Here is a 25,784-nt window from a genome sequence, read left to right as displayed (position 1 = left end):
ACATTCAAGAAACTATATTTACTTGATCCATTTTGTTATCGAAACTTACCCCAACCCCCTTACAATGAACTCGTTTCTTTTATTTATTTATTTATTTTTGTTTGAGATCGTCACTGGAAATTTGAACATGTGTAAATGTCCAACTGTTACCAGTCATTAGATTACAGTCGTTTTCAACGAAAGGAATTCTAAACAGGAAACAAAATAGCTTCGTACATCGAAAATACTGCTGAGCTCAAACTTTTTTTAAACATGCACATTAGAAAAGATAAATATTCCCCTCTTGCAACTGAAAGGAGAAACTCTATAAGATAAAAAAATTTTATTTGATAAAACAAGTGTCTCTCTTTTGCCTCTTCTTCTGTCCCCCACCCCCTCCCCCAACGTGTACAATCGCAAGATATTTCATTAACATTCAGTTCTCCTCACCCCTTAGTCAACCAAGATACCTAAAGAAGAGCACCAATATGTTCACAGTTTCTTGTAAAAGCAACCCAGTACAAACGTAACTTTCTCAGATTTAAAAATAAGGCAAAGAAGCACCAATTCTGTTGCTGCTGGTCCATGAAGTTGTTTTTGTATGTCAATCCTTAAAACAGGTGGAAATTTAAGTTCAGGAGTATACTATTTGTTAAGAAGTGTAATGAATTGCACAATTAATTGATTGCAGAAATCTCTCAGAACAATGTGTGTTGATCAACTACCGCCAATAGTTTCACATTTTCCTGTGTCAGAGGGGGAGACACCACTATTATGTGTATGCCGGCAAAAGACCTGGCGTTCACCTTACCTAGCTGACGTGACGTCACGAACAAGCGCCGAGGCCTTCATTTGAGTCGGTGTTGACTGCAGTCGCTATCCATGTCCTCTACGCTACTTTGAGATTCTCGGAGGAGGTCGAACGTAAATGTGCATCCTCACTGAAGATTCTGTATTCATGGTCCACCGAGGCGAATTAATTATATGAATGCGTGGTATCTGTTCTTCCTGATGTGTCCAAAAAAATAGACACCATATATTCATGTAATTAGACACAACTCCTCTAAAAGGAGGAGTGAACTCTAGATAACCATGAACTTTATTAGCAATCAAGAAATCAACAAGCCGGAATCACTAAAATGGTAGCAAAGAACTCTCTTAAATGTTGTCCAAATGTGACAAAAAACTTTCTAATAATACACAAAATAATTTTACATCATTGTAAAACTCGAGGGGTACGAAAGGGAAGCAGTGACTGAGAAGGGAGTGAAACAAGGCTGTAGCCTATCCCCAATGTTATTCAATCTGTGCATTGAACAAGCAACAAAGGAAACAAAAGAAAAATTTGGCATAGCAATTAAAATCCATGGAAAGAACCTTCAGGTTCGCCGATGACACTGCAATTCTGTCAGAGACAGCAAACGATTTCGGGGATAACAGTTCAACGGAATGGACCGTGTCTTGAAAGGAGGATATAAAATAAACATCCACAAAAGCAAAACGAGGATAATGGAATGTAATCGAATTAAATTAGGTGATGCTGAGGAAATTAGATTAGGAAAAGAGACAATTAAAGTAGTAGATGAGTTTTGCTATTTAGGGAGGAAAATAACTGATGATGGTCGAAGAAGAAAGGACATAAAATGTAGACTGCCGATGGCAAGGAAAGCGTTTCTCAAGAAGAGAAATTTGTTAACATCGAGTACAGATTTAAGTGTCAGGAAGTCCTTTCTGCAAGTATTTGTATAGAGTTTTGCCATGTATGGAAGTGAAACATTGACGGTAACTAATTTAGACAAGAAGAGAATAGAACCTTTTGAAATGTGGTACTATAGAAGAATGCTGAAGTTAGATGGGTAGATCACGTAATTAATGACGAGGTACTGAACAGAATTGGGGAGTAGAGGAATCTGTTGCACAACTTGACTAGAAGAAAGGATTAGTTGATAGGACATGTTCTGAGACACCAAGTGATCACCAATTTAGTACTGGTGGGAAGCTTGGAGGGTAAAAATTGTAGAGAGAGACGAAGAGATGAATACACTAAGCAGATTCAGAAGGATGTAGGTCGCATTAGTTACTCGGAGATGAAGAGGTTTGCCAGTATAGAGTAGTAAGGAGAGCTGTATCAAACTAGTCTCTGGACTGAAGACCATAACAACGACATTATATCTTATAAAAATAAAAAACTTTTTTCCAGGACTTGGTCTGGGGTATATTAATTGAACGCATCCGAACAAGAAATGAGCTCAAGAAACAGTGTGCCGCAGCAAGTGATGATATTCGAAAACACCAAGAGATGCTTTAAAGAACAGATAAAACTTTCTAACCACATTTCCTCATAAATCGCAAAACGTGGAATGTACTACGTTCATCTTCTGACTCGACACAACGCCCGTAAGTGATAATGTTACAGTGAAACTGCTTCCAAGTCATGCAGTAACAACATATTCTGGATACAGAATGCACTCTCAATATGCAGGCCCTGTCCCTATCGGAACCCGACGCACATCCAGGTGTGGCCACACCGTCGTCCTTGTTCGAGCGATGTGGCAAAATTGATCGGCCCACAGGAAAAATCCTTCAGCCACCGCCGGGTACTGGTTACAGGGATGAACCGTCACGATATTCTTACTTTATCACGCGAACTAGTTATTGCAGATACGTTACAAAGAGTTTTTTGTAACCAGTATCGACTACAGACAGTCATGATCTTTGAAGTGCTCTTTCTGTGAGGTCTGACGGAAGCATTGATCCCTCGTTTTCGGGCGTACTGGCCACTCATTGCTTGGGCAGTGTGCGAGCACGCTGCCTAGTAGCTTTTCGACGGCACTCCGTTCTGGTGTTTCACGGTGTGCGTTGGTGTTAAATGCGGCTGCCGCGTGTTTGTAGTCTCGCTAAGACAGAGCCATTTATTGATGTTATCCGAATCGACTGTTCAAATGCGAGGACATTTTAGTAAACCGTTCGCCAAGTACTCTCATTCCGCGACTAAATTTTTCAGCAATTTGTGCTGATAAACTCGCTGGGAATTGTAGAAATGAACATGTGCTCCGCGTGGCGCTGTAAACAGTTTGCGTCTTTGTGAAGTCCTTCTTACAGATTAAACTCTTCCATTTGATCCTAAACATTATAACGCAAGTTCAGTCACTCTTTTCCTCAGCTTTGTTTATTAAATGATTTTGATCTTGTTGCGTAGGGAATTTAGTCCCTACGATACTGGTATATGCGACTTGTCTTTCACGTGTCTTTGTCATACCATCGGGCCACTTGGCGTCGTGTTCATTCGGTTTTGAAGCAATAATATAATTTAAATTCAAATAGTATTTCTCATTTCTCATTTCAACCTTCCTGTACAAAACGGCATAACCTTTTGCCTGTCGCCATTTCACGATTGGTTGTTACGAGACGCTACGTTTACCTCAACTAACTGTTGTATTTGACAAATTCCATATCTCACCAGTAATGTACCCTTTTCTTAATCATACATATCCCCGTTCTGATGCAGGCATATTTAGCTATCAACGTAGGTACTGACGAGAGACGCTGGTTGGATCCTGCAAAAGTGTGTTTATTCATGTTTGACAAGCCACCTCAAATAGTGTTTTATCTTAAGGTAGTTGGCAAGACTTGGCAAACCTTGCATATTCAAAATTTTCGAACTGCAACATCATTCAATCGATACCAGCAGTTACGCATTCTTTCGTATTTGTGTACATTCCCACTACATATTGTTCGACTATAAGTTGCTCATTACACTTTAGAGCCGGCCAGAGTGGCCGAGTGGTTCTAGGCGCTACAGTCTGGAACCACGCGACCGCTACGGTCGCAGGTTCGAATCCTGCCTCGGGCATGGATGTGTCTGGCGTCCTTAGGTTAGTTAGGTTTAAGTATTTCTACGTTCTAGGGGACTGATGACCTGAGAAGTTAAGTCCCATAGTGCTCAGAGCCATTCGAACCTTCTTTTTGTACTTTAGATCTTGTTAGCATCTTCAGAATGTTGTTCGTCTGCCGTTAAATTTCTCATACTATGCCTGATTTTTTGCGATGCGCGATTAATATAAGCATATGCTGCTCATTTAACTTTCTTTTCCATACCGAAGTGAGAATGCATCTGTTAGTGAGTTGCTTGGGTCATTAGTGGACACATTTGCTCATACCAGAGCAAGTTGTGTTTTCCTAGCACAAGGTACACCACTTCGTAAAGGGACGAAACACTTTAATCAATCACAAATACGCAACCGCGGACGCACAGGGGGTGGCTGAAAACGGGTCATGTTCCTGTTGACATCTGAAATCAGCTGCACAGGAGCCAGTATCACCCTACGATCCACAGATGGGGTCGTCTCTGGACTTCCACCGGCCGCTAAGGTGACCGCGTGACCGTGAATAACCATTCGTTGGGCAGCACAATGGCTGCTACTTTCTCATAGCCGCTTTTCGCGTCCAGTGCAGAATTAAAGTTTACCCCCAAACTAATAAATGTTTATTTATTTATTTATTTATTTTACCTGGCAAGATTAGGGCCTTCAGGCCCTCTCTTACACCTAACCAGGCATACTCAGATTGAACGAGTTACAGTTTCTACATAACATTAAGGACATATAACGTATTATGCAGTATTGATGTTAAAGAAAAAAAATAGATGTTATAACAGTAGTACAATGATAATTGTAACAATAAAAATAATTATAACAATCAAGAATAATAATAATAATAATAATAATAATAATAATAATAATAATGACTATGTATATGAAAGTAAACATACTTTTCTTTTGTGAATGTCAGTCCCATTGTTAGTTGGGAATTTTCTCTTTATGTTCTTGCAGCTTGTGAGTTATTCTCATCGAGTAGAGACATAAGACGATAGAATGGCGTGAAAGAGATATATAAGAGGTAGATAGGTATGTGTCAGTGAAAAGCCAATAGGCTCACCTAAAGCGGAAAAGATGGATGACTATGCGTGCGAAGACTCTCCTTCCATATCCGCATTAGTTTATCTGTTATTGTAAGTTAAATGCCATAACTAATTCCTGAACTGTAGACGTGAATATCTCAGCAGAGCGTTATCCAATTGCAACAAATGAGGTATCTGTGGATACATCTCGTAGATTTGTATCGGACTGTGATAGCAGATGAACTGAAATTATTCACATATTTAAATGAGAAGCCAAAATGCGGATTTCTCGCAACTGAAAACAGCTTTTGTTACCAAACAAATAGAGAAACATTAAAAGTAGCGGCAGTAGTGTTAACTTTAGATATTTCGGAAATTATTGAACGTATAATTTAAATTATTTGCTAATATTTACACTTGTAAATCCGAAAACTGAGGAAAACAGTAGAAATAATTACTAATTGATTAACTATGGTAGATAAAAGCAAAAATATAACATCATAATATTTCTCGGAAAATTTTCCTGTGATCTGATGTATCATATGCCAATAAAAGGTTAAAATTAAGAATTTCAGCAATTTTCACGTTCAGTAGCTTGACTTCAGCTTGACCGAGGTTTTCTGGGTGAACAGCGGCAACATGCAGGGGAGTCTAGTTTCGGGCGCCGTTGGAGGCTGTCAGGCTGTGTCAGGAGAAAATTTTATCGGATGAGCTGTGAAATAAGCGTTATTGGCGTGTGTGAATTATTCGGAATTCCTACTTTCGGACATACATATTTTTCAGCATCTAATGAACTTGTTGCTTTATGGGTTGCGTGTGATACTAGCCGCACTTACACGGTTTCAGTGTGCAGCCATTTTGGAATTTATAGTTTGATATACCGTGGAACTTCAACGGATTTCTACAGATAACTCACGCAATTAGTCGTGGTATATTTTTTTCTGTCACAATAAGCTAACGTAGGGGACTGTTAGAGGTCGAGCTGGACACGATAGTGATGCTGGAGCCCACAAGTCTGTGAGTGCAGTCGTCTACCATTTCAGGTTACTTAGTTGTGGATGATTATTAAAAAAATTAATTAATTAATTAATTAATAATCAACCTTTTGGCATTTTCGATGAGCCCATACAGCTATCTGAACAGTCTAATGTCAGTTATGACGATAAGAACCTAAGGACAGCACAACAGCCAAACCCCGAATGGAGAAAATTGCTGAGCCGGCTGATAATCGAACCGGGGACTCTTTCGTTACTATCAATCCGCGCCGACCGCGCAGCTACCGAGGTGGACATTGCATGTCGTGTTGAATAAAGATATTTCTGCACGGTGCCCGAGAGTTGAAACTCAGGTTCAGAGGACATTGTCAGACCAGCCCGTAGGAGACTTGGTTCCCATGACCGCTTTGTCTTCTAGAAGCCACTTATCACAAAAAAGCAACATGTGACTGAACTGAGATTGATGAAGACAATGAGATGAAGCGCACAATGCCCTATTCTGATGGATCTGTGTGGTCTTGATTAGTATCTACAGGGTGTAGTGTGGTGACGAGGGAGTTTCAAGGTTTTAGTGTCGTAGTCTGCGGCGTTCTTGTCACTCTGTGCTAAATGTTTGGAATCGTTCTTTTCAGTATCAGTGTGATATGTCCCAGCTCGACAGTGTCGTGTTTGAAGAAAACCAGATATAATTGTTGGACGGCGATAAACGCAAAATTAAGTATTACAGTAGCGAAGCAGCACCAAGAATTCCATTGTTGAACATTACTGAGGTGTGCAAGCGGCAGCTGTTGAACGAGCGTACTGTTGTCACTTGTAACATGTTAGAAACGAGTGGTTAGCACACTGGACTCGCATTCGGAAGGACGACTGTTCAATCCCGCGTCCGGCCATATGGATTTAGGTTTTTGTGATTTCTCTAAATTGCTTCAGGCAAATGCCTCTATGGTCCTTTGAAAGGGCACGGCCGATTTCATTAACCTTCCTTCCCTAATCCGAGCTTGTCTGTTCAGACTCTCTTAGTGCACTGCAAGCACCTCACCAAATGTATCCAGTAGACCCGCTGAGTAAGCTCATCCATGACTGCTTACAGCGGCTCCAACGCCTTGGGAAAGAGGTGTTTTTTTGCTGGGTACCTGGCCACATTGGGATACAGGGTAACGACATGTCTGATAAAACTGCCGAGGAAGTATGTTGGGATGGTGCTGTCCATCAATATCCCATCCCGTTGCACGCCATTGTCTCATTTTCTGACAGGTGGGAGACTGAATGGTTGCAGGTGTCAGACAACAAACTGCGGTCACTCAAATCGACCACAAAGGCTTCGTGTCAGCCTCACAGCTGGAATGAGGTTTTGCTTACCAGACTGCGCATCAGGCATAGTCCTTTCACACATGGCTTCCTCCTCCGGCGGGAGGGTCCGCCATTCTGTGACGTTTGTGGCGTGCCTATTTCAGTTCAACGTATTGTGGCTACGTGTGTCCTGTATACTGATAATAGGGCAGCTCTCGGTCTCGCTGGAGATATGCCCACCTTCCTCGCAGGTACCGATACCAGTGTTAACAGAGTGGTGAAATTTTGTGACCTGTCAGGCCTCATCCCTAAACTGGTGGGGAAAGGAGGCAGACTTTAGTACGTTATAAACTGCTCCGCATTTGGGGACAGCCTTCGTCCCCACCCATGAGATTTCATGTTTACTTTTCATCAGGGCGCAGATGACCATGATGTTGACCGCGCCGACAACTCAAACCATCATCATCTAATCCAAGCTTGTGCTCAGTCTCTAATGACCTAGTTGTCGACAGGACGTTAAACGCTAATCTGCTCCTCCTCCGCCAGTTCGATAGTAGTCGTTTGTGTATGATGCTGCTTGAGTGAAATGACTCTGACGATATCGTGCAGTCGCGGCCCGAGGGAAAGGCAGGCGGCCGGGGTGGCCAAGCGGTTCTAGGCGCTACAGTCTGGAACCGCGCGACCGCTACGGTCGTAGGTTCGAATTCTGCCTCGGACATGGATGTCCCATAGTGCTCAGAGCCATTTCAACTTTCTTTCTTTTTTTTTTTTTTTTTTTTTTTTTTTTTTTTTTTTTTTTTTTTTTTTTTTTTTTTTTGAGGGAAAGGCGAAAGGACAGGAATACGAGACGTAGGAGAACTCAAGTACCTCTCTCGGTTCTTAACCGGCCTTTTTTTTCTGCCGTCGGATTTTACGAGCCCTGTATGCCTGAGCTCTTAGGGGTCTATGTTGTCACCCGCTCGGTAAGGCTGTAATACAGATGAATGTTCAGAAAAATGTTTACATCGTTTATATCCTTTGTGCGGAAGGAAGCATGGCGCCACGAGGGCGAGTGATAGGCACGACCTTGAACGACGCGTGACGGGAGGAGCGTGATGCGCGCGCGTGCATTGTCTCCCCTGGTGCGGGGGAAGTCACGAGTCGGGGAGGAGGGCAGGAAGCGGCTGACGTGTCGGCAGGTGCGGCTGGTGCTAATGCTGATGCTAATGGCCGGGTTTGGCCGCCGCCACCGGGCAACGGTTCTCCTGCGGGGAGCAGCGTGGGAAAACACCTAGCCGGTGCAGCTGAGTCCCCCAGACTTCCGCTTTTAAGCAAAGCGACGATTTTCCAGCCCTGTGAACTGCCATTTTCGGGTGACGCGTACTGCGCTATATGCATACCACCTGCAACTACGTCACCAACTCTCATTGTCAAGGAGAGTTCACATTCACTTTTCTTTGGAACTGCGCATCCGTGATACAGAAACAGACCAGCGGATGTGCTCGGACGGTCTGGTAACGTTTGAGGAAGTTAACATCAACTGAGTTGTATCCCGCAGTCGTTTACAGTTATATGAACTGAAAAACATATGCTCTGCCTGAAACATCCATCCATTAGCGACAATGTCTGCAATATCAAACAAATTTCGTGAAAAAAAATTCATTTGTAGTGTTCGGCCTTCTCAGACGAGCTACTAATTCTCTCCGACAGAAGAAAACAAGCGATTAACTCCTCAGGAAAATGATGATTAAAATTCTTCTGGGTATTGTACCTCGTCATTGTATAAAATGCCTTAATTTTAAACTGTAAAACGAATGTTCCGGCTGAATTACAACGGCCTTCCTAAGGAAAGACTGGTTTTAATGGAGGCATAGGCATCGGAAATCTTGATAATTGAAGGCAGATCTCCAGATCAAGACACAGCAAATTAAGAAAAAAAATTCTAAGAAGATTTTTTGGACCAGTCTGTTTAAGTGGAATGTGGATGAAAAGGAAATCTCTGCAACCAACCAGCATACTGAGAAAATCTCACGAACTTTCGTGAAGAGGCGACCAATTTTACGTTCACATTCTCAAACGAAATGATGACAGGCTGAGCAAATAGTTCTCAACCTTTTTAACTCATGAAAGTTAAGAAAAATTGGCTATCTGGAACTGAAAGGCATTTTCAAGATAGTTGCATCATAGGTGACGAGCTACAATTTAGAGATACATTGAGAACACTTGTTTCGTTGATTAGCAGGCTGTCGCGTCTGTAGTTTCCTGCTAGAGGATCAGGATGGGAGCTAGTCTCTAAATCCAGTAATGAGTTGGCTTGTCCAACTCGAAGTCCTGGTGCTGGAAAGAATGCCTTACATTTGCCACACCGGACATTTGCCACGCCGGACATTTGCCACACTTGCCCCTGCGCCAGGTAGCGATCCCTCAGGTAAGGGACGTCCTCCCTCGTACTTCTTCTGTCCGCTTTCAAACCGCCGTCTCCCCATCTTACTCGATACAACCAGTATGTAAGGGCCCTTCTTCTTCGACATCTTGGCGAAATACAGAGCTTCTTTCCCGAAATCGAAATATTTATATCTTTTGGGAAAAGAAAGCAATTCCGACGATTATGTCAGTATGTTCTTACTTCTGTCAAGTATAAATATAGATCCCTCTGTCTGTACGGTAGCTTCCTTTCACGCTTACTGATTGCGATAGAAACAGTCCATCGCCATGGGAGGAACAAGAAAAGAACGCTGTAAACAGAATGCGAATGTACTCTAAACATTTCTTTTTGATCGCTGCATTTGTGCCTACTTTAATTACTGCAACTGCATGCCCAAAAGACAATAAGGAAAAGACAATAAAGAAAGAAGAATTGGCTATGTGAATGTTTGAAAAGAAGGACGACATACTCCATATTAATTTACTCTAAAATCCAATATCCCTTGCGGCGAAACATTAGTTAATGAAGTGTAGCGGGACAATGTTCAAAACATGACTGAAAGTACGATCATAAATAGAGATAAGAACATCTATGATTGACGTGTCATCTAAAGTCGACGTACAATTTTAAAATGTTAGAAATATGGAAATGAAGTAATACAGAATGCTATGCTTGTACCGTACGTTGTTGTTCTATATTGTTTAGCTGTGGTATTTACAGGGCCACAGAGAAAGCATCCTACGTTTTGGAGGGAAAAGCCGTAATTGTAATGATCTCCACTACAACAGAAACAAGAAACACAACTTAAGGAAAAATAATGTAATGTGTGTTCCAGCTCACAAGCAACATTGAAGCAGGTAGTTCCTGTGACTTAGTATGGACAGAGGTTATATTCGACAACCGGAATAAATTAATTACCGGCTCCTTATGCCAACCCCCGGTGTCAGATGAAACAGTTGCTGAACATTTCAAAGAAAACTCGAGTCTCGCCGCAAATAGGTACCCTACTCATACAATTATAGTTGGCAGTGACTTCAATCTACCTTCCGTATGTTGACAAAAATACATTTTCAGACCCTACTGTAGATAGAAAACAACTTCCGTAATTGTTCTAAATGTTGTTTTAAAATTATTTTGAACTCTTTGTTTACGAGGCCATTCAAATTGTAAATGGTTGCGGAAACACACTTGACCTCTTAGCCACAAATGATCCTGAGCATCACGACGGATACAAGGATTAGTGAACACACAGTCGTAGCCAGGCTCAATTCCGTAACAAAGAAATTCACCAAAACTAAACGCGAAATATATATTCCTATAAAAGCAACTAAAAATTCGGTTGACGTCTTTCTAAGAGACAGTCTCCAATCCTTCCAAACTATGTAAGTGAAGAGCATATGTGGTTTAATTTCAAAGAAATAGTATCAGCAGCACTCGAGAGATTCATACCAAATAAATTAATATCAGACGGAACTGATCCCCCATGGTACACAAAACACGGCAGAAAGCTGCTGCAGGAGCACCAAAAAAGGCACGTGTAATTTAGACGAGCGCAAAATCTCCAAGATTGGCGAAGTTTTACTGTGGCTCGAAGTTTGGTGCGGATTTCAATACGAGATGCATTTAATAGTTTCCACAACGAAACTCTCTCTAGAAATGTGGCGAAAAATCCATAGAGAGTCTGGTCCTGTGTTAAGAAAACCAGCAGAAAGGCTCAGTAAGTACCTTTACTGCGGGCCGGGCGGCTTGTGAGGAGGAGGAGGAGCAGGAGGGACTGACGAGGGACCCAACCCTCCGGAACAGGCAAAATCGTGGCATATGTCCGGCGTGGCAAATGTCCGCACACTGCTGGAAAACAAGCTGGAAATTCTTTGCAGATAAGGGAACTCGGTGGGATAAGGGACGTATACTTCTGATGAAATACCCGAGATGAAACACGAGCTAGGATAACGCTACTGTCAAACCCTAAGAGGTACCAACACATTGAATGTAAGTTGTGCAATCCTGCATGTACCCTGTGCAGCTAAGTGCCTCGAGAAACTAAGTCCCGTCCCGAGGGCAGAGTAGCTTAGGTCCAGTGTCTGAGGCAACTGTCGAAGGAATTCCTCGCAGCACCAGCGGCCGTGCTTATATAGGCTCGTCTGATGCAATCCCCTGTGATCACGCGCGTGTCCCGTGTCGGGTAGTACTTCCAGAACATTCTGTCGTAGCTGGTCATGTAGCTCCAGCGTCCCTTGCCACAAAAATGCAACCTCTCCTGCTTCCCAGCGCCCTGGCTGACGTTAGGTTGCTTTCCTACATGTTCATCTTATGCATTCTTATGCGTTTCTACTCACATCCGCGACCCATTCGCGACAAGGCATACCGAGAACTGTAACCAACAGAAATTGCATAGGACAACGGAAGGGAAACTTCAGCGACACGATGAAGTTGTAGGAGAAGAAAAGAAAGCAAACGCATCAACTAATAAAGTACGGTCACGCTGCTCAGTTGGGCAAACGAAGTAAAATAAAGAATAGATAAAAAAGAAAGAAAGAAGGGAATTTGATTTAGAGATACATGTAACGTAACATATTTTGTTGAAGCAATCGACTGCGTAGTCCATAACATAATTTCAAAACGTAGGGTGGGAAAGAGGTTCCTTTTGCATCTGATTTTTTTAGTATCTATAATAATACAATTACAGTTACAGATACTGTAACACGGCTGTCACCTGAGTTTGTGTGTTGTTCCATATCTTTAGGGTAGAGGAACCCAAGACTACTTTGAGATTAAGAACTAACGGCTGCAAGCGGATATCTAGTATTTTATTGGCATAAACAACTTATAACTCGTAACAGTAGCTTAAGCACATAGCAGCTGTTCGATGTCAGGAACGTGAACCTGAGTGAATTACGAAGGTGCATGAAATTTTGCTGCCCTTATTCAAATATCCATGTCGTAGGTTGCACAATGAGGCAAGCGGACAGAACCCTGCTAATCAGTTCTTCTTCAGGCCCTACTGCGGTTTCATGCAGCAACGACTTCCTGTACCTCACTGGAAGAAAATCCATTTGGGCCGTGGGACAGAACTCAATCTCCAGTCCATGGATGAGTGTGTTGCAATATCGAGGTGGGATGATCCACTGGAGTGTTGAAACCACACACGCGTGCGAACATCAAGAGGCACTCTCTCCAACAAGGCGACAGCAAATAATCCCATGTTGTACAGTTCCTGCCTCGTATCGCCTGTAATCTTTATTTGCGTCCACTCGTTCCTAATCTCAGAATACTAACTTAATAATCTTCTGCCGTTTGCATAATTTTGAGTATAAAAATTTTAATCGATCTAAATAACTATTATTTAGCAAGAACCTAGAAGGAAGATAACGTCCCTCTGTACAAGCCAATGTGACTACTCCTCCACTCTGATAATCAAATAATAGCCAAAGAACGCTAAGATAAACTACAAACTGCAATGTAGATCCGACATCAACCACATTCTTATTACAATTTAAAAAATTCAGGAAATAAAAGTTATGGCTTTCATAGGGTACGAATCGTCAACGACAGGATATCACTAACTTCTACCACAGCATACGCAGCACTATCGCAAGAACTATCAAAAGAAAAGCGAAAAATGAGACCCAAATGAAAATCTACAAGATGGTTAAAGTACCCATTTCGTTACATTACTCAGTGCTGGGATCCAAGGAAGAATTCCCTCAAGGAAATATAAACATTAGAGATTAAGGTCCATAAGTTGGGCGTACCACTCGCATCTGTTAGGCAAGATAAGTCACAAAATTTTTTGAACTAACCCTTCTTTAGAAACTAAACCCGAGGCAAAAATGTAATTGCTACAGGGTGAAGAAATGTTGACAGCTACTGCAAATCGCTGCTACACATTACAACACCTTCAGTGGTTCTGCGTAGAAGGCGCGCATGTGATACTGTTACAGTACCTTTTCCTTCCACAAGCAATAAAAATAAAGTAGAGTGCTTAAGTCTACTACTTCTGTCCCGTCAAAGGGTCGTACATCTGTCTATTCATTACATTACACAGCACGTCCTTTTAGCAAAACGGTATCTGCTTAACCGATCAGAAAAAAGGCATTAACGTTGACGGTGTTATTTCTTAGTATATGCTTCAAACGAGCTCATCAATATATGATACGGTTTCACATGCTACTGCTGAAATACGTGCTTGCATTGAAGTCTATGATACCATTTTTTCAATGTTCAACTCATTTTTGGCTTACATATGTGAGTTGATAATGTGTGATGAACTGAAGACAGCAAAATTGCTGAAAGACAAGCTGGCTTTTAATGATTAATGGTTTTCTTTTTCCCAAGAGAGTGTTACGGAAATTTCGATCAGAGTACATTATGCTTACTGAACTGTGTTGCGATAGGTTGACTTCTCAGCCAGAAGAAAAAAAAGTTTACTAGTTGTATTATTTGTGGTTAGCCTGAAAAAGGTCAGAAGCGTGTAGAAATTTGTATGGAAAAGGAAGTTTTAGGCATTACAGTACATTTATTAAAAATGTAGTAAAGCGGATGCCTTAGCAACTAGCGACACCAGATGTGCCAGCTTTGTGGTACTCTCTTAACGTTGTTATTCGGTCAACAGACCTTCTCTTAAGCTTTTACTATTATGTAGACTCTCGCTCGACAAGTCATTGTTTCTGACACTTCTTCCTCTTGTACTTGGTTAATAGCATTATTTACAATAGCACTTGATCCTCTGCATAATTCTTAAAATTTCTTGCTCTTGTAATGGGTGTTTTATGCTCCATGACTTTTTTTTGGATTTTTCGATCTGCTACTGTTTGTATCTTACTCTCAAGACACTTTACTAAGCTCAAGAAAAACACGCAGAAATAACAAGTTACAAGTGTGCTTCATTCCATTACTGCGTCACGAGAAATTCTTTGAACTTATGTAACGGGAGTCGAGACCGTCTCTCCCTTTCCTTTACCATGCTCGATGATGTAAGCGCGTGGCCTCACCGATCTATACCTAGAGAAGGGATTTTTGATATGTTATTAGAATCACAGCATGTAACGACATGGGCTACAACGAAAACAAAAATAGTTTGATTTTATCCTCTTTGTATCTTGGTTGAAACCTGTACTAAAATGAAGTAAAAGATGTTTCCATGTTGATACTGAGTGGGGTGAAGCAATGGTGAGACACTAGATTAGTGCGTCGGAGGACGAAATTCCAGCCGGCCGCGGTGGCCGAACGGTTCTAGGTGCTTCAGTCCCGCATCACGCTGCTGCTACGGTCGCAGGTTCGAGTCCTGCCTCGGGCATGGATGTGTGTGATGTCCTTAGGTTAGTTAGGTTTAAGTAGTTCTAAGTCTAGGGGACTGATGACGCAGATGTTAAGTCCCACATTGCTTGGAGCCACTTGCACCATTTTTGAACGAAGTTCCAAATCTCCATCCGACCATCCAGATTTTGGTTTAACATGATTTCCCTAAATCTCTTAAGGTAACTTGCCTGTGAATACGCTTAAAAAACGGTTTTTTGTTTTTCATCTTAAAATGATGTTTAGAGTAGTTTGACCAAAATGGTTTGTTTAAATGAGCTGTATCTGACATCAGGAAGTTGTTCAGAAATCAACTTGAAGATCTCTCAGTGTGGATCCATACCCATGTTTCAAATGCTTCAAATGGCTCTGAGCACCTATGGGACTTAACTTCTTAGGTCATCAGTCCCGTAGAACTACTTAACCCTAACTAACCTAAGGACATCACACACATCCATGCCCGAGGCAGGATTCGATCCTGCGACATAGCGGTCGCACGGTTCCAGACTGTAGCGCCTAGAACCGCTCGGCCACTCCGGCCGGCCACCCATGATTCAGCTGCTTTCACACGTCAATATTACTACTAGATTCCTGTTCGAGAAACAAGTACTATGCAACTGTTTTTCAATTTGGCAGCCCTGTTAGAAGATACAGTTTGTTATGCTCTTATGTTTCTCCTATGTATCTTTGGTCTTCGAGTGTTGTTTTCTTTATAAACTTTTCTGAAGTTTGAATTGTTGCTACTCAGGTTATTATGCCTGTAATTTGTTTTTATGTGGGACAGTTAGCAGTTATTAAGTTCTAAAGTTGCTAGTATTATATTGAGGGTTTAATATGAGACAATGAGTGTTGGTAATAATTTCATGAAAGTGGTCTAAGCTGAAAGTTGGGCCCTCAGGCAACTAAAGACGCCAGAATAACAGGGAGAAATAAGAGAGCAAGAGAGAAGATGAAGAACAAGCAACAATATTATGGAGCTGGAATGTATAAGTAACAACGCATGTCAGTCATAGAACATATGTAACTATGAACTGAATTTACCAAGAATTAAATTTTCTGACATGTTTGTATCAAGCAAAAAAAAAAAAATCTATTAAACTAGAGGTCTGAAATTTTTTGGAATGTTTCAGGATACTATTTGGAGGGAAGTAGACTATAGACACTAATGTACTATCAACAGGGAGGAAAAGACATATTAACCATAATAAGGAAACTTAATTTTGATTATTAGATATAAATCTTCTAGAATAAAAATTTATAGCTGAGATTAAATGATTGTAGTCTGAGAACCTTCAACATCGCAGCGCGTCAGCAATCGTTGGTTAATATATTAACAAACAACTAAACGCCCGCCTCGATTGCGAAAAATGCACCTAGTGTTAAGTGGTAACCCAGGTTTCGGCGTAGATAACTACACCTTCTTCAGAATAACAATTAAACCCACAAGTGCCTAAGAAGACCTTTGTCAATGATTAAAAGAACACCATAGCTATACATTTATAAACGAAAAAGAAAAGGAAAAAAAAAACAGTACATTTGTACAAAGTCGAAACCACTACTTAACTTAATGGTGTACGCTTCACCTCACAGCAACCTATGTTCGATGGCCCATGACCGACTTTGAATTAATGGCGGGTCATAACGACATGTCTCTAACGACATTAAGGCCGACGGGATATTACACCCCATATTACTTTCTTTCGCTTGTTGTTTCGTCGATGCACAGACGGTGCAACGACGGTGGAGCTGACTACAGACGCGTCTGCTGTGCCCCTCGCAGCAGACACTGTGGACTGCGGCAATGCGGCGCTCTGCTCTCGTGCGCTGCCCCGCGGTCTCGCTCGGCCGCCTCGCGTGTCCCGGCATGCTCTGCGCGGCGCGCCGGGCGTGCGCAGAATACCAGAGGCCGGCACGGCACGGCAGGTGGATTCGGCGCGCGGCGCGAGCAGCAGGAGGCACCCACGCCCAAAGGCCGCCTTGTTCTCCGCTGAGGCGTCCAGCACCGTGCTCTCCCACGCGTAGGCGGGTTATAGCGTAGCTGAGTGCCTTATTGAAAGTGCAATAACCTATGTTCAAAGTAAACAAACTGTCGAGATTTTGTCAAGAGGTGCAGTGTTTTTGCGGCGCCACGACATTCTGTGAATGGATCCTTAACTGGAAATAACGGTTTATTTCGTTGGATGAGGCGTCTTTATTCATAGAAACAAGGACTATCAAACCTCTCTGATCTACCACTGTCAAACACCTCGCTGCACAACTGGACGCCCCTATGGGTACTGCCCATGTACCAGTTGGACTAGTCAAAAATTTGTGCACGCTGGATTCGTCGCCGCTTGACAGAAGACCGTAAAGGGCAATTGCTTGCGCGTCGATAGGCTGATGGTGTTTTTTGTCGAAAATCGTCAGATGCAGTGAAACACAGGATCATTACTTCGAACCGGAAACAAAACTGGAGAAGCGTCACGCCACCACTCCTCTCAAGAAAAAATGGAATGTCATGGGGACGGTCTTCTGTGGCTCTATAGGAGGTATTGGGTTCCTGTCCTCCCCCATGGTGCAACGATTAAGTCTGAAATGTATTGTGCTGCCCTCAAGAAAATGAGGAATCGGTTTCAGGGAGTTCGTCGCCACAAAAATGCAAACCAACGTCTCCTTGATGACAACGCAAGGCCTCACAGAAGCGTACCACAAAGGAACTGACAAAACTTCATTGGACTGTTCTTCGTCATCCACGCCACAGCCCGGATGGTGCACCTTCCGACTGCCATCTGTTTGACACGATGAAGGATGCACGGGAGCGGTATGTGGATGATGGGGAGGTTGCTGAAGAGGCGAGATGTTGTCTCCGACGTCGACCAGTAGTGTGGCAGCATGCGCGCATACAGGCAGTCCCAGTAAAAATTGTGTAAGGCCGTCACACTGAGCAGAGATTATACTGAAAAATAGGTAGCCAAAACAGTGGGAAATAATATGCTGTATGAGAATCCTGAATAATACCAACCTGCTTTCGAAAAAAATGTGTTGCATTACTTATTGAACTCCCTCGTATTTGATTGAGCATCTGAGTGTGTGTATATTGTGAGTTCAGTTCTGACGCCCAATTAAAGAATAGCAGCTGGATGAGCATTTAAAAGAGAAAGTAGTTCTAAGTGTCACTAACTTCTGTGTCTTCGTCCAGCATTCTGCAACCGGCAACGGGTGCTACTACATTTACATGAGAGGATGTTAATTACTCGTACGAGGAGTTAGGAAGGTTTTGTTACTATTAGAACCATTGTGTTAAGTCTTATCTGGTGAGTCGTAGAATGTAGAGTGTGGCGTAGTGTGGTACCTGCAGCCAGATGGTGTGATCGTCGTCGAGGCTGAGCTCCTGCGCGACGTCAGCGGCCGTGGTGGTGAGCGACAGGTAGACGAGCGAGCCGCGGTCGTCGTCGCCCACGAAGACGCGCACCCAGCCGCAGCCGTCGCCCACCGACACGCCGGATCGCTGCCGGCCTCGCTGCCGCCGCTCTTCGGCGTCTGTTCCGCTGACTGGCTGGCTGCTGCAAGCGCACGTGACTCACTTTCTGTATCTCCAAAACTAAGACTGCGTGAGTGTTGAACAAAACAAGCTTCTTATAACTCTGCCATTTAAATGAAAAAGGTGAATCCATCAGACCATTATACAAACACGAAAGATAACATCGCAGTACACAGATGTCTGTCAAACCAAATATTTTATTATATTCGCTTATTTGTCCCTTGTTATATACCGCTGGTCACTGCAATTGCAACACCGACGAGATGGCATGCAACAAACGCCAAACTTGGAGTTACTACCGGGCATGCAGTTTCAATCCATAAGTTGTATGATTGGTTTTTGTATTTTTGTGTGCGTGATAATGTAACCTGACCTTTCTTAACAACGATGAATGAAGACAACACTTTCACGAAGTATACTATTTAAGCCGCACATGACAATCACAGATAGAAATAAGACGAAAGCCTGACAGTAACACACATCATTACTGGAAAGAAATAAAATTTTGTAAGCCATCATAGCTTTCAGTAAGTTTCCTGCCGGTGGCCACATTAATGCATTACTTTTTCGTACACTGATTTGACAGGAGCAAACACTGCTGCCTCGTCAGTTGGTGAGTGTCCACATCGTGCTAGGACATATTAGAAGCAGAAGGGTGAAGTCATCAACAGATATGTAATAGGAACACAGTGTTACCATGGAGCATTAATACTTGCAATGATTCAAAGTGCTCTACCTAGATCTAGTGCCAATCACGTACTGAGCTGATGCTAATTTATCTACTGAATGGGCCGCGCGGGATTAGCCGAGCGGTCTGCGGCGCTGCAGTCATGGACTGTGTGGCTGATCCCGGCGAAGGTTCGAGTCCTCCCTCGGGCATGGGTGTGTGTGTTTGTCCTTAAGACAAAGTAGGTTAAGTAGTGTGTAAGCTTAGGGACTGATGACCTTAGCAGTTAGGTCCCATAAGATTTCAAGCACACACATTCTACTGAATGACCATTGTAGTGTAAATCTCAAAGGTATGAGATGAGCGTCTTTTATGGAAACAAAATTTTTTCATTCACTCTTGGTACTAACCGTTCATAACAAAAATACGAATTTTAATTTGAAGTCTGTGGCTTACATTTAGTACCGATCGGTTGTGTCTCTGGCTTATTTTTTCCGGCAGCGTTAGTAATGGACTAAAAGTGATACACAGCGGTATAAGTAGCTTTACTGATTAAGAGTTGGTCGATTTACAGAATGCAATGGAAGATCGGCATGACGACGCTATGCTGACGTCACAGTACTGGTTGTTGCCTTACTTTGTGTTTTGTATTGCACGTTCTGGTGATTCCATATGAAAAGCTTTTTCCCTGTTGCGAAGGCGTTTCCACAGACACAAACGTAACAAATCGTCATGACACTATTAATCTGGAACCGAGCGAGGTGGCGCAGTGGTTAGACACTGGACTCGCATTGGCGAGGACAACGGTTCAATCCCGCGTTCGCCCATCCTGATTTAGGTTTTCCGTGATTTCCCTAAATCGCTCCAGGCAAATGCAGGGATTGTTCCTTTGAAAGGGCACGGCTGACTTCCTTCCCCGTCTTTCCCTAATCCGATGAGACCGATGAGCTCGCTGTCTGGTCTCCTTCCCCAAAGAACCCAACCCAACTATTACTCTGGAAGCAACCACCGGAGACTGTATCCCTGAACAACCTGCAAAGTTTTGTCGGTGGAGTTAAGATTCACCTCGTACAGAATTTCAAAACAAAACTATCAGAATTCTTGCATGCAGGTGATGGATCGAATGTAAAGTACGCAGTAAAGCGAAGGCAAGTGCGTTAAAAATAAATTACAATTATATTATTGATAGATTCATGATCCCGAAAGCAATGCGCAATTACGTAAAGCAAAATTGACAGAGATCCGTTATTGGAATGAAACGTGCTACAACTTCAGCTGTTAACAAAGCAGTGCAGAAAAATGAACAAAAGAAAACACGTGACGGAAAATGTCCGTATGGAATGTGGCAGTGGTCACTGAGGCGATGGAAAGTCACGGCAGTTTGCGGAGTGTACCCACCTGTTGGGTGGCGGCGGAGGCTCGTCCTGCTCCCGACAGCTCTCCGTGCCGTCCGGCGACACCCGGCGGGCGTCGGTGGAGCAAACCCGAACATCGACGTGCACATCGACGGTCGCGCTGCCCCGGGGACCGGCCTCTGGCTGCTGCTGCTGCTTCTGCTGCCGGCGGTCGCGGGGAGCGTCGGTCGCAGGGCGGGTGCTGTCGGCGACTGCCTGGGGCGTCCCGCTGCCAGACTCCTCCTCACTGTCTACGCACGCTGCACGGACACACCACAGGCTCACTCATTAACTGCTCCCACAGCCTATTTCGCTTTTTCCCACTAACATCAGCAAATGACTGGTATGCTGCAGATTTTTTTTTCCGAGGTGAAGATTTCGCGCCATTTCAGCCGGAGGCTTCTACTTCCTCAGGAGGGAGTGCCGAGCGCGGGAAGTTGAAATAAATGGGTCGAGTTGACAGCCTTCTGAACCCGTAAAGAGGTTATTGTTTATCTGCCTCCGTAACCGAGATCTCTAACGCACCCCTGTGCTTTAGCACTCGACTCGGAAGCAAGGCGGTTCGAAAACTGGTGGTGGATGAAATTTTCACTGCCAGTAGTTGGCTAGGAGGGAGAGAAGAGGTGTGGTGTAAAGTTTCTGATCACCAGTCTTCCTTCAGTGCCTCAGTTTGGCTATGCAATAGATTCTAATGGGTTTTCAACACAGTCCTACACCGAAAGGGCGTCGGTACCGTTTCCATTGTGACTAAAACCGATGTCAAATTAATCAGTCTATTTTTTCAGAGGGACGTTTCTTAAACAATATGTTGGCAGTTATGGTTGTGCTCTGTAAATTATATCGAAATGTTCAAATGGTTCTAAGCACTATGGGACTTAACATCTGAGGTTATCAGTCTCCTAGACTTAGAACTACTTTAACCTAACTAACAGCCGGCCGTTGTGGCCGACCGGTTCTAGGCGCTTCAGTACGGAACCGCGCGACTGGTACGGTCGCAGGTTCGAATTATGCCTCGGGCATGGATGAGTGTGTCGTCCTTAGGTTAGTTAGGTCCAAGTAGTTCTATCTTCTAGGGGACTGATGACCTCAGATGTTAAGTCCCATTGTGCTCAGAGCCAGTTGAACCTAACTAACTTAAGGGCATCACACACATCCATACTCGAGGCAGGATTCGAACCTGCGACCGTAGCAGCAACTCCGTTACGGACTGAAGCGCCTGGAACCATTCGGCCACAGCGGCCGGCAAATTATATCGATGCAGCAGAATGTTTAAACACTGGATGTGTTTTTATTACTGAGTATCTTCCTTTATTAATTTGTTAAAATGAACACAAAATGAATCGAGTATGAAAACTAAGAAAGGAAAAAAGTAATGAATTAAAAATAGGAAACGTAATAGTTTTAGAGGAGAAGTATTATTACATCTGACAGACTCCAAGGACAAAGTTTTGACACTCACACAGGATATAAAGCCTCACCTAAAACAATTGTCGAAGCATATATGTAAGTGTAATGCATTTACTGTGCAACAAACTATAATTATATTGTACAAAAGAACATTCATGAAACTGACCGAAAATGTCAATTTTCAGTTTATTTTTTATTTATTAGTGGAACCCATGGACAATAAGTTCCGAAAGTTTCAATGATGAAATCACATCCGAGGAGACTGAAAAGTAATTAAATGTGTGACACGATCTTCCTGCCACGTTCACTTTTTGAAGCGACCCTTCAATACAAAGAATCCGTGGATTACTATCAATCAAACTTGCATGGGATGCATCTAGAAGGCTGTTACACTTTGGCTTCATAGATCTTCTGTGACTCTTTTCCATATCTTAGAAACAATAACAAACCAGATGCTTTGTTTATGAAGAAACAGTTGTTGTCTTTCCACTTTTTCATCTTATACTATTCTCAGAATCGTAAATTATCTTACAATTCTTGTATTGAATGATAGGAAAGTAAGTAGGATGAATATGTTGGAAAGAATAGTCTTTAAGATTGGAAATTTTACTCAAGACAGCTTGAGAAAAATGGATTTACAGTGTTTCTCTGCAGCTAAAATGTCAGTTGAAGACCTAGTAAAGGAAACAAGACAGAAAACCAAAAACCAGCAAAGAAGTATAGTAGGGAAACTTGGAAATTTTGGTAAGTATGGGACTAAACTGCTAAGGTCATCAGTCCCTAACCTAAAACATTACTTAATCTAACTTACCCTAAGGACAACACACACACACACATACACACACACACACACACACACACACACACACACACACACACACACACACACACGCACGAGAGAGGACTCGAACCTCGCAAACCGTGACAGGGCGCCCTTAGACCGAGCGGCTACCCTGCGCGGCAGTCTTGTTGGCAAAGAGGATCCTGAGCAGAAATCTGGGGCCTTCTGAAGAGGTAACATAATTTATTTATTTATTTATTTATGCATTTATTTTACCTGGCAAGATTAGGGCCTTCAGGCCCTCTCTTACACCTAACCAGGCATACTCAGATTGAACGAGTTACAGTTTCTACTTAACATTAAGGACATATAGCCTATTATGCAGTATTGATGTTAAAGAAAAAAATCGACATTATAACAGTAGTACAATGATAATTATAACAATAAAAATAATTATAACAATCAATAATAATAATAATAATAATAATAATAGTAATAATAATAATAGTAGTAGTAATAATAATAATAATAATAATAATAATAATAGTGACTATGTATATGAAAGTAAACATACTTTTCTTTTCTGAATGTCAGTCCCATTGTTAGTTGGGAATTTTCTCGTTATGTTCTTGCAGCTTGTGAGTTATTCTCATCGAGCAGAGACATAAGACGATAGAATGGGGTGAAAGAGATATATAAGAGGTAGATAGGTTAGAGGAAGAGAAATAGAACGGTAAAATTCGAAGCTGTGATGGAGAGGAGAAAGTAAGAGATGGGAGGGGCACAAGAATGGTGGCTATACCGTCCCTAATATGTAAGTTTTTAGTTCCCTCTTGAATGTTGAGTAGTTCTGGATAAGACGCAGATCACAGGGGAGCGCGTTCCATAGTCGTATGGCTGAGATGGAGAATGACACGGAGAAAGATTTTGTGTTATGTAAAGGTACAGCCAAGATGATAGACGTATCCGATCTGGTGTTGCGATTGTGGAATGATGATAGGTGTTTAATGTGAGAAGATAAGTATTGGGGGCACCAGTGGCTAAGAAATCGATGAAGTAAGCACATCGTGTGGAGATCGCGTGCCGTATGTGGGCGTATCCAACCTAGCTGGGAAAAATTAGCTTGTACTTTAAATTGCATTTACTTAAAATTACGTTTTTTTCAATTTTATGTACATTTTTGTCCATATCTATGAAGGCTAGAAAAATGAAATTTTGTATACTTATTTCTGCAAGTCCTATAAAAGTTCTTTCAAGAGTATAATTTGAAATTCTGAGTGTAACCTGAGATATAAAGTAAAGTATTTGGAAATTTGCATGAATTTTATATGATACTCAGAGAATTGCAATTAAAAAATTATTAAAGTACTCCGATGTATTCAAGAAACTTCGTAAGAGAAGCTTACTACATGCAAAGAGATTAAACAGAGATAATTTTGTAGAAGCGTCTGGAATTAATTCCTAGAAAAATTACAAATTTCATTTTTTGAAAATTCATTTTTAAATACCATAAATGGAGGTAAAGTGTATAATTCAACTTAGCAGTAAATGTGTTAATTTCATTGCCGTATCTGCAAAATTGTGGATTTGGCACATCTTTTAAACAGTGTGCTTTTTTCCCCCTTAATACTCCAGTGATAATTTCCTTTTCATAAACTATAATATATATTTACGAGTCTAACTTCATTTTTTAATATTTGCAAGAGTAATAGTATCAGAGGTTATGTGGATCAAAATTCTCACTAGCTTTCATGAAATGAGTACAAAGGATGATCAGAATATATTCGCACGGGACCCATTGATACACATGAAATTTAACACCGTCCACCAATGGAAGAAGAACCTAAAAAACGTGTAGCATTCAAATGATTAAAATGCCTTGTTTCAGCAGATGATAATCAGTGTCAGGAGGTGTGCTTCAAAGCGTTTTTGTCAATACATTCTGTATCTTAAAACACATAAAGCAAACCAGACAGTTAAGTTTTCCGAATAAAAGTTCACGACACACAAAGGGTATGTGTTAATGCCCAAGATTTAGTGATGAAACAAGAATGTTGGTATGTAAGCATATCAGCTCATTTACAACAAAATCCAGGCCTTATAGCAGCATCTCTGCTAAGTAACTGATTTTATTTGTTAGTAGGCTCAGCAGAAACATCCAAATTTGAAAGTTAGTTACCAACTTGGTTACCAGTTGTAATGAAAACTTCAATTTGTTATTAGGGCAGCCACAAGTAGATTCTTGTTGTACAAGTGGACAGCGGAAACTAAAACTGAAAAGACCCCATCTCAGTGATGTAAACAAAAGATGTGAAGCTCCAGAACTCAGTGTCAGCTTACAGAGAAGTAACCGGTTGTATTCCATAAGGAAAAGGGAAATGGGTATGGAAATAAACATCCTAGTTCTCAGAAATTGTAGTACAGTGTTAGCAGACAATGCAGCTGCCTGTTTCTCCAGTTCAAGTATTGTTTTATGTGTGGTTAGTCTATTTTATATTCATCACATCAAATGAAGTGTTGCTGTTTCGTCTCTGTATCATGAGGAAGTTGCTAGGAAAAACTCTCACGAAGTTTTTTCTTTCTTATTCGATTGGAAAATTTATTGGAAAATATTCTACCTGAACTGGAAGAGCTACATATATTCCGATAATTGCGCGTGTCAGAAGGAAACCAACTATTTATTAGATTCTTATTAAGATACAGTACGATTAAAGAGAACTGAACATTTTTTTCCAATACGTGGACATTCTTATATGTCCTATGACAGGGATTTAAGCATGATTAAGAGTCTTGAAAATAATGATTATTTGTATAGTACTCATAAAATAACAAAACTTACTGATAGTAGCGGTGCAGAAAAACAAATACACTGTTAAAGAAATACATGAGTCAAAAGCAATCACAGATTACAAATTTGGTGGTTACACTATTGACAGAAAGTACATTTCTGCAGATACTGTCGAAAACTCAGTGCCTCTTGAGCATACAATTCAGTATCTCATACAATAATTTCACCATTTCATTTACAGGTCAGACGTTCGAGATTGTATGCTAGCTTTATGTATTTTACACCTAAATCTACATCTACACCTACATCTCCATCTTTACTCTGCAAATTACTGTGAAGTGCGTAGTGGAGGGTACGTACCATT

General features: G+C 41.8%; 1 protein-coding gene across 1 annotated transcript in view; it reads right to left on the bottom strand.

The window, feature by feature from the left end:
• LOC126322142 (protein phosphatase PHLPP-like protein) overlaps nucleotides 1-25,784 on the bottom strand; it is a 413,563-nt gene that overhangs the window by 359,073 nt on the left and 28,706 nt on the right. Inside the window, exons 2-3 of the mRNA XM_049994260.1 lie at nucleotides 20,449-20,704; nucleotides 18,195-18,405 (exon numbers count right to left, since the gene is read on the bottom strand). Of these exons, the coding sequence (XP_049850217.1) occupies nucleotides 18,195-18,405; nucleotides 20,449-20,704 (467 nt within the window). The remainder of the gene's footprint in view (nucleotides 1-18,194; nucleotides 18,406-20,448; nucleotides 20,705-25,784) is intronic.

Source organism: Schistocerca gregaria, chromosome 2 (genome assembly GCF_023897955.1).
Source record: "Schistocerca gregaria isolate iqSchGreg1 chromosome 2, iqSchGreg1.2, whole genome shotgun sequence".
NCBI lineage: Eukaryota > Metazoa > Arthropoda > Insecta > Orthoptera > Acrididae > Schistocerca > Schistocerca gregaria.
The sequence above is the reverse complement of the archived record's forward strand: the minus strand, read 5'-3'. Positions and strand labels throughout refer to the sequence as shown.